General features: G+C 39.4%; 1 protein-coding gene across 1 annotated transcript in view; it reads left to right on the top strand.

The window, feature by feature from the left end:
* cntn5 (contactin 5) overlaps positions 1–13,757 on the top strand; it is a 493,785-nt gene that overhangs the window by 220,340 nt on the left and 259,688 nt on the right. Inside the window, exon 4 of the mRNA XM_071358202.1 lies at positions 6,145–6,268. Within this exon, the coding sequence (XP_071214303.1) occupies positions 6,145–6,268 (124 nt within the window). The remainder of the gene's footprint in view (positions 1–6,144; positions 6,269–13,757) is intronic.

Raw genomic sequence — 13,757 nt, 5'->3', positions numbered from 1 at the left:
TTTAGTGTTGGTGTTACTCCCTCTACAACCATCTGATTTAGTGTTGGTGTTACTCCCTCTAAAACCATCTGATTTAGTGTTGGTGTTACTCCCTCTAAAACCATCTGATTTAGTGTTGGTGTTACTCCCTCTACAACCATCTGATTTAGTGTTGGTGTTACTCCCTCTAAAACCATCTGATTTAGTGTTGGTGTTACTCCCTCTAAAACCATCTGATTTAGTGTTGGTGTTACTCCCTCTAAAACCATCTGATTTAGTGTTGGTGTTACTCCCTCTAAAACCATCTGATTTAGTGTTGGTGTTACTCCCTCTAAAACCATCTGATTTAGTGTTGGTGTTACTCCCTCTAAAACCATCTGATTTAGTGTTGGTGTTACTCCCTCTAAAACCATCTGATTTAGTGTTGGTGTTACTCCCTCTAAAACCATCTGATTTAGTGTTGGTGTTACTCCCTCTACAACCATCTGATTTAGTGTTGGTGTTACTCCCTCTAAAACCATCTGATTTAGTGTTGGTGTTACTCCCTCTAAAACCATCTGATTTAGTGTTGGTGTTACTCCCTCTAAAACCATCTGATTTAGTGTTGGTGTTACTCCCTCTAAAACCATCTGATTTAGTGTTGGTGTTACTCCCTCTACAACCATCTGATTTAGTGTTGGTGTTACTCCCTCTAAAACCATCTGATTTAGTGTTGGTGTTACTCCCTCTAAAACCATCTGATTTAGTGTTGGTGTTACTCCCTCTAAAACCATCTGATTTAGTGTTGGTGTTACTCCCTCTACAACCATCTGATTTAGTGTTGGTGTTACTCCCTCTAAAACCATCTGATTTAGTGATGGTGTTACTCCCTCTAAAACCATCTGATTTAGTGAGGGTGTTACTCCCTCTAAAACCATCTGATTTAGTGTTGGTGTTACTCCCTCTACAACCATCTGATTTAGTGTTGGTGTTACTCCCTCTAAAACCATCTGATTTAGTGTTGGTGTTACTCCCTCTAAAACCATCTGATTTAGTGTTGGTGTTACTCCCTCTAAAACCATCTGATTTAGTGTTGGTGTTACTCCCTCTAAAACCATCTGATTTAGTGTTGGTGTTACTCCCTCTACAACCATCTGATTTAGTGTTGGTGTTACTCCCTCTAAAACCATCTGATTTAGTGTTGGTGTTACTCCCTCTAAAACCATCTGATTTAGTGTTGGTGTTACTCCCTCTAAAACCATCTGATTTAGTGTTGGTGTTACTCCCTCTACAACCATCTGATTTAGTGTTGGTGTTACTCCCTCTAAACCCATCTGATTTAGTGTTGGTGTTACTCCCTCTAAAACCATCTGATTTAGTGATGGTGTTACTCCCTCTACAACCATCTGATTTAGTGATGGTGTTACTCCCTCTACAACCATCTGATTTAGTGTTGGTGTTACTCCCTCTAAAACCATCTGATTTAGTGTTGGTGTTACTCCCTCTAAAACCATCTGATTTAGTGTTGGTGTTACTCCCTCTAAAACCATCTGATTTAGTGATGGTGTTACTCCCTCTAAAACCATCTGATTTAGTGTTGGTGTTACTCCCTCTAAAACCATCTGATTTAGTGTTGGTGTTACTCCCTCTAAAACCATCTGATTTAGTGTTGGTGTTACTCCCTCTAAAACCATCTGATTTAGTGTTGGTGTTACTCCCTCTAAAACCATCTGATTTAGTGTTGGTGTTACTCCCTCTAAAACCATCTGATTTAGTGTTGGTGTTACTCCCTCTACAATCATCTGATTTAGTGTTGGTGTTACTCCCTCTAAAACCATCTGATTTAGTGTTGGTGTTACTCCCTCTAAAACCATCTGATTTAGTGTTGGTGTTACTCCCTCTAAAACCATCTGATTTAGTGTTGGTGTTACTCCCTCTAAAACCATCTGATTTAGTGTTGGTGTTACTCCCTCTACAACCATCTGATTTAGTGTTGGTGTTACTCCCTCTACAATCATCTGATTTAGTGTTGGTGTTACTCCCTCTAAAACCATCTGATTTAGTGATGGTGTTACTCCCTCTACAACCATCTGATTTAGTGTTGGTGTTACTCCCTCTAAAACCATCTGATTTAGTGTTGGTGTTACTCCCTCTAAAACCATCTGATTTAGTGTTGGTGTTACTCCCTCTAAAACCATCTGATTTAGTGATGGTGTTACTCCCTCTACAACCATCTGATTTAGTGTTGGTGTTACTCCCTCTAAAACCATCTGATTTAGTGTTGGTGTTACTCCCTCTAAAACCATCTGATTTAGTGTTGGTGTTACTCCCTCTACAACCATCTGATTTAGTGTTGGTGTTACTCCCTCTAAAACCATCTGATTTAGTGTTGGTGTTACTCCCTCTAAAACCATCTGATTTAGTGTTGGTGTTACTCCCTCTACAACCATCTGATTTAGTGTTGGTGTTACTCCCTCTAAAACCATCTGATTTAGTGTTGGTGTTACTCCCTCTAAAACCATCTGATTTAGTGTTGGTGTTACTCCCTCTAAAACCATCTGATTTAGTGTTGGTGTTACTCCCTCTACAACCATCTGATTTAGTGTTGGTGTTACTCCCTCTAAAACCATCTGATTTAGTGTTGGTGTTACTCCCTCTAAAACCATCTGATTTAGTGTTGGTGTTACTCCCTCTAAAACCATCTGATTTAGTGTTGGTGTTACTCCCTCTAAAACCATCTGATTTAGTGTTGGTGTTACTCCCTCTAAAACCATCTGATTTAGTGTTGGTGTTACTCCCTCTACAACCATCTGATTTAGTGTTGGTGTTACTCCCTCTAAAACCATCTGATTTAGTGATGGTGTTACTCCCTCTACAACCATCTGATTTAGTGTTGGTGTTACTCCCTCTAAAACCATCTGATTTAGTGATGGTGTTACTCCCTCTAAAACCATCTGATTTAGTGTTGGTGTTACTCCCTCTACAACCATCTGATTTAGTGTTGGTGTTACTCCCTCTAAAACCATCTGATTTAGTGATGGTGTTACTCCCTCTAAAACCATCTGATTTAGTGTTGGTGTTACTCCCTCTAAAACCATCTGATTTAGTGTTGGTGTTACTCCCTCTAAAACCATCTGATTTAGTGTTGGTGTTACTCCCTCTACAACCATCTGATTTAGTGATGGTGTTACTCCCTCTACAACCATCTGATTTAGTGTTGGTGTTACTCCCTCTAAAACCATCTGATTTAGTGTTGGTGTTACTCCCTCTAAAACCATCTGATTTAGTGTTGGTGTTACTCCCTCTAAAACCATCTGATTTAGTGATGGTGTTACTCCCTCTAAAACCATCTGATTTAGTGTTGGTGTTACTCCCTCTAAAACCATCTGATTTAGTGTTGGTGTTACTCCCTCTAAAACCATCTGATTTAGTGTTGGTGTTACTCCCTCTAAAACCATCTGATTTAGTGTTGGTGTTACTCCCTCTAAAACCATCTGATTTAGTGTTGGTGTTACTCCCTCTAAAACCATCTGATTTAGTGTTGGTGTTACTCCCTCTACAATCATCTGATTTAGTGTTGGTGTTACTCCCTCTAAAACCATCTGATTTAGTGTTGGTGTTACTCCCTCTAAAACCATCTGATTTAGTGTTGGTGTTACTCCCTCTAAAACCATCTGATTTAGTGTTGGTGTTACTCCCTCTAAAACCATCTGATTTAGTGTTGGTGTTACTCCCTCTACAACCATCTGATTTAGTGATGGTGTTACTCCCTCTACAACCATCTGATTTAGTGTTGGTGTTACTCCCTCTAAAACCATCTGATTTAGTGTTGGTGTTACTCCCTCTAAAACCATCTGATTTAGTGTTGGTGTTACTCCCTCTAAAACCATCTGATTTAGTGATGGTGTTACTCCCTCTAAAACCATCTGATTTAGTGTTGGTGTTACTCCCTCTAAAACCATCTGATTTAGTGTTGGTGTTACTCCCTCTAAAACCATCTGATTTAGTGTTGGTGTTACTCCCTCTAAAACCATCTGATTTAGTGTTGGTGTTACTCCCTCTAAAACCATCTGATTTAGTGTTGGTGTTACTCCCTCTAAAACCATCTGATTTAGTGTTGGTGTTACTCCCTCTACAATCATCTGATTTAGTGTTGGTGTTACTCCCTCTAAAACCATCTGATTTAGTGTTGGTGTTACTCCCTCTAAAACCATCTGATTTAGTGTTGGTGTTACTCCCTCTAAAACCATCTGATTTAGTGTTGGTGTTACTCCCTCTAAAACCATCTGATTTAGTGTTGGTGTTACTCCCTCTATAACCATCTGATTTAGTGTTGGTGTTACTCCCTCTACAATCATCTGATTTAGTGTTGGTGTTACTCCCTCTAAAACCATCTGATTTAGTGTTGGTGTTACTCCCTCTAAAACCATCTGATTTAGTGTTGGTGTTACTCCCTCTAAAACCATCTGATTTAGTGTTGGTGTTACTCCCTCTAAAACCATCTGATTTAGTGTTGGTGTTACTCCCTCTAAACCCATCTGATTTAGTGTTGGTGTTACTCCCTCTACAACCATCTGATTTAGTGTTGGTGTTACTCCCTCTAAAACCATCTGATTTAGTGTTGGTGTTACTCCCTCTAAAACCATCTGATTTAGTGTTGGTGTTACTCCCTCTACAACCATCTGATTTAGTGTTGGTGTTACTCCCTCTAAAACCATCTGATTTAGTGTTGGTGTTACTCCCTCTACAACCATCTGATTTAGTGATGGTGTTACTCCCTCTAAAACCATCTGATTTAGTGTTGGTGTTACTCCCTCTAAAACCATCTGATTTAGTGATGGTGTTACTCCCTCTAAAACCATCTGATTTAGTGTTGGTGTTACTCCCTCTAAAACCATCTGATTTAGTGTTGGTGTTACTCCCTCTAAAACCATCTGATTTAGTGTTGGTGTTACTCCCTCTAAAACCATCTGATTTAGTGTTGGTGTTACTCCCTCTAAAACCATCTGATTTAGTGTTGGTGTTACTCCCTCTAAAACCATCTGATTTAGTGTTGGTGTTACTCCCTCTAAAACCATCTGATTTAGTGTTGGTGTTACTCCCTCTAAAACCATCTGATTTAGTGTTGGTGTTACTCCCTCTAAAACCATCTGATTTAGTGTTGGTGTTACTCCCTCTAAACCCATCTGATTTAGTGTTGGTGTTACTCCCTCTACAACCATCTGATTTAGTGTTGGTGTTACTCCCTCTAAAACCATCTGATTTAGTGTTGGTGTTACTCCCTCTACAACCATCTGATTTAGTGTTGGTGTTACTCCCTCTAAAACCATCTGATTTAGTGTTGGTGTTACTCCCTCTACAACCATCTGATTTAGTGATGGTGTTACTCCCTCTAAAACCATCTGATTTAGTGTTGGTGTTACTCCCTCTAAAACCATCTGATTTAGTGTTGGTGTTACTCCCTCTAAAACCATCTGATTTAGTGTTGGTGTTACTCCCTCTAAAACCATCTGATTTAGTGATGGTGTTACTCCCTCTAAAACCATCTGATTTAGTGTTGGTGTTACTCCCTCTAAAACCATCTGATTTAGTGTTGGTGTTACTCCCTCTAAAACCATCTGATTTAGTGTTGGTGTTACTCCCTCTAAAACCATCTGATTTAGTGTTGGTGTTACTCCCTCTAAAACCATCTGATTTAGTGTTGGTGTTACTCCCTCTAAAACCATCTGATTTAGTGTTGGTGTTACTCCCTCTAAAACCATCTGATTTAGTGTTGGTGTTACTCCCTCTAAAACCATCTGATTTAGTGTTGGTGTTACTCCCTCTAAAACCATCTGATTTAATGTTGGTGTTACTCCCTCTACAGCCATCTGATTTAGTGTTGGTGTTACTCCCTCTGCAACCATCTGATTTAGTGTTGGTGTTACTCCCTCTAAAACCATCTGATTTAGTGTTGGTGTTACTCCCTCTACAACCATTTGATTTAGTGTTGGTGTTACTCCCTCTGAAAAAGGAAGGGTTGTTTACACACACACACACAAATAGAAAAAAATAAGAAATGGCCTTTTTTTGGTGTATTTTGTCTTGCTTTCCAGGAGGAAGAATTCCCACAGACTTTTCAGCGTGTCATCTTTCTTCAATGTGACCCTCTTATCTGAACTCCTCATGAACTTCTGTGTCATTCAGAGCGTGAAGAGTTGGGGCCGGTGTTCGTCCAGGAACCACATGACGCCATCTTTGCGCTGGACTCTGAGGAGAAGAAAGTTATGATGAGCTGTGAAGCCAGAGGCAACCCTGCACCTGTATACAGGTATGATTATATCTCTATCTCTATCTCTAACCCTGTACCTGTATACAGGTATGACTCTATCTCTATCTCTGTCTCTAACCCTGTACCTGTATACAGGTATGACTCTATCTCTATCTCTATCTCTAACCCTGCACCTGTATACAGGTATGACTCTATCTCTATCTCTATCTCTAACCCTGTACCTGTATACAGGTATGACTCTATCTCTATCTCTATCTCTAACCCTGTACCTGTATACAGGTATTTCTCTATCTCTATCTCTAACCCTGTACCTGTATACAGGTATGACTCTATCTTTATCTCTATCTCTAACCCTGTACCTGTATACAGGTATGACTCTATCTCTATCTCTATCTCTAACCCTGTACCTGTATACAGGTATGTCTCTATCTCTATCTCTATCTCTAACCCTGTACCTGTATACAGGTATGTCTCTATCTCTATCTCTGTCTCTAACCCTGTACCTGTATACAGGTATGTCTCTATCTCTATCTCTATCTCTAACCCTGTACCTGTATACAGGTATGTCTCTATCTCTATCTCTGTCTCTAACCCTGTACCTGTATACAGGTATGACTCTATCTTTATCTCTGTCTCTAACCATGTACCTGTATACAGGTATGACTCTATCGCTAACCCTGTACCTGTATACAGGTATGACTCTATCTTTATCTATGTCTCTAACCCTGTACCTGTATACAGGTATGACTCTATCGCTAACCCTGTACCTGTATACAGGTATGACTCTATCGCTAACCCTGTACCTGTATACAGGTATGTCTCTATCTCTATCTCTAACCCTGTACCTGTATACAGGTATGTCTCTATCTCTATCTCTAACCCTGTACCTGTATACAGGTATGACTCTATCGCTAACCCTGTACCTGTATACAGGTATGACTCTATCGCTAACCCTGTACCTGTATACAGGTATGACTCTATCTCTATCTCTATCTCTAACCATGTACCTGTATACAGGTATGAATCTATCTCTATCTCTAACCATGTACCTGTATACAGGTATGACTCTATCGCTAACCCTGTACCTGTATACAGGTATGACTCTATCGCTATCTCTATCTCTAACCCTGTACCTGTATACAGGTATGACTCTATCTCTATCTCTATCTCTAACCCTGTACCTATATACAGGTATGACTCTATCTCTATCTCTATCTCTAACCATGTACCTGTATACAGGTATGAATCTATCTCTATCTCTGTCTCTAACCCTGTACCTGTATACAGGTATGAATCTATCTCTATCTCTAACCATGTACCTGTATACAGGTATGACTCTATCTCTATCTCTGTCTCTAACCCTGTACCTGTATACAGGTATGAATCTATCTCTATCTCTAACCCTGTACCTGTATACAGGTATGACTCTATCTCTATCTCTGTCTCTAACCCTGTACCTGTATACAGGTATGAATCTTTCTCTATCTCTAACCCTGTACCTGTATACAGGTATGAATCTATCTCTAACTCTGTCTCTAACCCTGTACCTGTATACAGGTATGAATCTATCTCTATCTCTAACCCTGTACCCGAATACAGGTATGACTCTATCTCTATCTCTATCTCTAACCCTGTACCTGTATACAGGTATGACTCTATCTCTATCTCTATCTCTAACCCTGTACCTGTATACAGGTATGACTCTATCTCTATCTCTATCTCTAACCCTGTACCTGTATACAGGTATGACTCTATCTCTATCTCTATCTCTAACCCTGTACCTGTATACAGGTATGACTCTATCTCTATCTCTATCTCTAACCCTGTACCTTTATACAGGTATGAATCTATCTCTATCTCTGTCTCTAACCCTGTACCTGTATACATGTATGAATCTATCTCTATCTCTATCTCTAACCCTGTACCTGTATACAGGTATGACTCTGTCTCTATCTCTAACCCTGTACCTGTATACAGGTATGTCTCTATCTCTATCTCTAACCCTGTACCTGTATACAGGTATGTCTCTATCTCTATCTCTAACCCTGTACCTGTATACAGGTATGACTCTATCGCTAACCCTGTACCTGTATACAGGTATGACTCTATCGCTAACCCTGTACCTGTATACAGGTATGACTCTATCTCTATCTCTATCTCTAACCATGTACCTGTATACAGGTATGAATCTATCTCTATCTCTAACCATGTACCTGTATACAGGTATGACTCTATCGCTAACCCTGTACCTGTATACAGGTATGACTCTATCGCTATCTCTATCTCTAACCCTGTACCTGTATACAGGTATGACTCTATCTCTATCTCTATCTCTAACCCTGTACCTGTATACAGGTATGACTCTATCTCTATCTCTATCTCTAACCATGTACCTGTATACAGGTATGAATCTATCTCTATCTCTGTCTCTAACCCTGTACCTGTATACAGGTATGAATCTATCTCTATCTCTAACCATGTACCTGTATACAGGTATGACTCTATCTCTATCTCTGTCTCTAACCCTGTACCTGTATACAGGTATGAATCTATCTCTATCTCTAACCCTGTACCTGTATTCAGGTATGACTCTATCTCTATCTCTGTCTCTAACCCTGTACCTGTATACAGGTATGAATCTTTCTCTATCTCTAACCCTGTACCTGTATACAGGTATGAATCTATCTCTAACTCTGTCTCTAACCCTGTACCTGTATACAGGTATGAATCTATCTCTATCTCTAACCCTGTACCTGAATACAGGTATGACTCTATCTCTATCTCTATCTCTAACCCTGTACATGTATACAGGTATGAATCTATCTCTATCTCTATCTCTAACCCTGTACCTGTATACAGGTATGACTCTATCTCTATCTCTATCTCTAACCCTGTACCTGTATACAGGTATGACTCTATCTCTATCTCTATCTCTAACCCTGTACCTTTATACAGGTATGAATCTATCTCTATCTCTGTCTCTAACCCTGTACCTGTATACATGTATGAATCTATCTCTATCTCTATCTCTAACCCTGTACCTGTATACAGGTATGACTCTATCTCTATCTCTAACCCCGTACCTTTATACAGGTATGAATCTATCTCTATCTCTAACCATGTACCTGTATACAGGTATGACTATATCTTTATCTCTATCTCTAACCCTGTACCTGTATACAGGTATGAATCTATCTCTATATCTAACCATGTACCTGTATACAGGTATGACTCTATCTCTATCTCTAACCCTGTACCTGTATACAGGTATGACTCTATCTCTATCTCTATCTCTAACCCTGTACCTGTATACAGGTATGACTCTATCTCTATCTCTGTCTCTAACCCTGTACCTGTATACAGGTATGAATCTATCTCTATCTCTATATCTAACCCTGTACCTTTATACAGGTATGAATCTATCTCTATCTCTATCTCTAACCCTGTACCTGTATACAGGTATGACTCTATCTCTATCTCTATCTCTAACCCTGTACCTTTATACAGGTATGAATCTATCTCTATCTCTAACCCTGTACCTGTATACAGGTATGAACCTATCTCTATCTCTAACCATGTACCTGTATACAGGTATGACTCTATCTCTATCTCTATCTCTAACCCTGTACCTGTATACAGGTATGACTCTATCTCTATCTCTATCTCTAACCCTGTACCTGTATACAGGTATGACTCTATCTCTATCTCTATCTCTAACCATGTACCTGTATACAGGTATGACTCTATCTCTATCTCTAACCCTGTACCTGTATACAGGTATGACTCTATCTCTATCTCTAACCCTGTACCTGTATACAGGTATGAATCTATCTCTATCTCTAACCCTGTACCTGTATACAGGTATGACTCTATCTCTATCTCTATCTCTAACCCTGTACCTGTATACAGGTATGACTCTATCTCTGTCTCTAACCCTGTACCTGTATACAGGTATGAATCTATCTCTATCTCTATATCTAACCCTGTACCTTTATACAGGTATGAATCTATCTCTATCTCTATCTCTAACCCTGTACCTGTATACAGGTATGACTCTATCTCTATCTCTATCTCTAACCCTGTACCTTTATACAGGTATGAATCTATCTCTATCTCTATCTCTAACCCTGTACCTGTATACAGGTATGAATCTATCTCTATCTCTAACCATGTACCTGTATACAGGTATGACTCTATCTCTATCTCTATCTCTAACCCTGTACCTGTATACAGGTATGACTCTATCTCTATCTCTATCTCTAACCCTGTACCTGTATACAGGTATGACTCTATCTCTATCTCTATCTCTAACCATGTACCTGTATACAGGTATGACTCTATCTCTATCTCTAACCCTGTACCTGTATACAGGTATGACTCTATCTCTATCTCTAACCCTGTACCTGTATACAGGTATGAATCTATCTCTATCTCTAACCCTGTACCTGTATACAGGTATGACTATATCTCTATCTCTATCTCTAACCCTGTACCTGTATACAGGTATGACTCTATCTCTATATCTAACCCTGTACCTGTATACAGGTATGACTCTATCTCTATCTCTATCTCTATCTCTAACCCTGTACCTGTATACAGGTATGAATCTATCTCTGTCTCTAACCCTGTACCTGTATACAGGTATGAATCTATCTCTATCTCTAACCCTGTACCTGTATACAGGTATGAATCTATCTCTGTCTCTAACCCTGTACCTGTATACAGGTATGAATCTATCTCTATCTCTAACCCTGTACCTGTATACAGGTATGAATCTATCTCTGTCTCTAACCCTGTACCTGTATACAGGTATGAATCTATCTCTATCTCTAACCCTGTACCTGTATACAGGTATGACTCTATCTCTATCTCTAACCCTGTACCTGTATACAGGTATGACTCTATCTCTATCTCTAACCCTGTACCTGTATACAGGTATGAATCTATCTCTATCTCTATCTCTAACCCTGTACCTGTATACAGGTATGAATCTATCTCTGTCTCTATCTCTAACCCTGTACCTGTATACAGGTATGAATCTATCTCTATCTCTATCTCTAACCCTGTACCTGTATACAGGTATGAATCTATCTCTATCTCTAACCCTGTACCTGTATACAGGTATGAATCTATCTCTGTCTCTAACTCTGTACCTGTATACAGGTATGACTCTATCTCTATCTCTATCTCTAACCCTGTACCTGTATACAGGTATGAATCTATCTCTGTCTCTATCTCTAACCCTGTACCTGTATACAGGTATGAATCTATCTCTATCTCTATCTCTAACCCTGTACCTGTATACAGGTATGACTCTATCTCTATCTCTAACCCTGTACCTGTATACAGGTATGAATCTATCTCTGTCTCTAACCCTGTACCTGTATACAGGTATGACTCTGTCTCTATCTCTAACCCTGTACCTGTATACAGGTATGAATCTATCTCTGTCTCTAACCCTGTACCTGTATACAGGTATGACTCTGTCTCTATCTCTAACCCTGTACCTGTATACAGGTATGACTCTATCTCTATCTCTAACCCTGTACCTGTATACAGGTATGAATCTATCTCTATCTCTAACCCTGTACCTGTATACAGGTATGAATCTATCTCTGTATCTAACCCTGTACCTGTATACAGGTATGACTCTGTCTCTATCTCTAACCCTGTACCTGTATACAGGTATGACTCTATCTCTGTCTCTAACCCTGTACATGTATACAGGTATGACTCTGTCTCTATCTCTAACCCTGTACCTGTATACAGGTATGAATCTATCTCTATCTCTGTCTCTAACCCTGTACCTGTATACAGGTATGACTCTATCTCTATCTCTAACCCTGTACCTGTATACAGGTATGACTCTATCTCTATCTCTAACCCTGTACCTGTATACAGGTATGACTCTATCTCTATCTCTATCTCTAACCCTGTACCTTTATACAGGTATGAATCTATCTCTATCTCTGTCTCTAACCCTGTACCGGTATACATGTATGAATCTATCTCTATCTCTATCTCTAACCCTGTACCTGTATACAGGTATGACTCTATCTCTATCTCTAACCCCGTACCTTTATACAGGTATGAATCTATCTCTATCTCTAACCATGTACCTGTATACAGGTATGACTATATCTTTATCTCTATCTCTAACCCTGTACCTGTATACAGGTATGAATCTATCTCTATATCTAACCATGTACCTGTATACAGGTATGACTCTATCTCTATCTCTAACCCTGTACCTGTATACAGGTATGACTCTATCTCTAACCCTGTACCTGTATACAGGTATGACTCTATCTCTATCTCTGTCTCTAACCCTGTACCTGTATACAGGTATGAATCTATCTCTATCTCTATATCTAACCCTGTACCTTTATACAGGTATGACTCTATCTCTATCTCTATCTCTAACCCTGTACCTTTATACAGGTATGAATCTATCTCTATCTCTATCTCTAACCCTGTACCTGTATACAGGTATGAATCTATCTCTATCTCTAACCATGTACCTGTATACAGGTATGACTCTATCTCTATCTCTATCTCTAACCCTGTACCTGTATACAGGTATGACTCTATCTCTATCTCTATCTCTAACCCTGTACCTGTATACAGGTATGACTCTATCTCTATCTCTATCTCTAACCATGTACCTGTATACAGGTATGACTCTATCTCTATCTCTAACCCTGTACCTGTATACAGGTATGACTCTATCTCTATCTCTAACCCTGTACCTGTATACAGGTATGAATCTATCTCTATCTCTAACCCTGTACCTGTATACAGGTATGACTCTATCTCTATCTCTATCTCTAACCCTGTACCTGTATACAGGTATGACTCTATCTCTATCTCTGTCTCTAACCCTGTACCTGTATACAGGTATGAATCTATCTCTATATCTATATCTAACCCTGTACCTTTATACAGGTATGAATCTATCTCTATCTCTATCTCTAACCCTGTACCTGTATACAGGTATGACTCTATCTCTATCTCTATCTCTAACCCTGTACCTTTATACAGGTATGAATCTATCTCTATCTCTATCTCTAACCCTGTACCTGTATACAGGTATGAATCTATCTCTATCTCTAACCATGTACCTGTATACAGGTATGACTCTATCTCTATCTCTATCTCTAACCCTGTACCTGTATACAGGTATGACTCTATCTCTATCTCTATCTCTAACCCTGTACCTGTATACAGGTATGACTCTATCTCTATCTCTATCTCTAACCATGTACCTGTATACAGGTATGACTCTATCTCTATCTCTAACCCTGTACCTGTATACAGGTATGACTCTATCTCTATCTCTAACCCTGTACCTGTATACAGGTATGAATCTATCTCTATCTCTAACCCTGTACCTGTATACAGGTATGACTATATCTCTATCTCTATCTCTAACCCTGTACCTGTATACAGGTATGACTCTATCTCTATCTCTATATCTAACCCTGTACCTGTATACAGGTATGACTCTATCTCTATCTCTATCTCTAAC

This window comes from Salvelinus alpinus, chromosome 21, assembly GCF_045679555.1.
Source record: "Salvelinus alpinus chromosome 21, SLU_Salpinus.1, whole genome shotgun sequence".
Lineage (NCBI taxonomy): Eukaryota > Metazoa > Chordata > Actinopteri > Salmoniformes > Salmonidae > Salvelinus > Salvelinus alpinus.
Note: the sequence above shows the minus strand (reverse complement) of the source record. Positions and strands in the feature narration are given on the sequence as shown.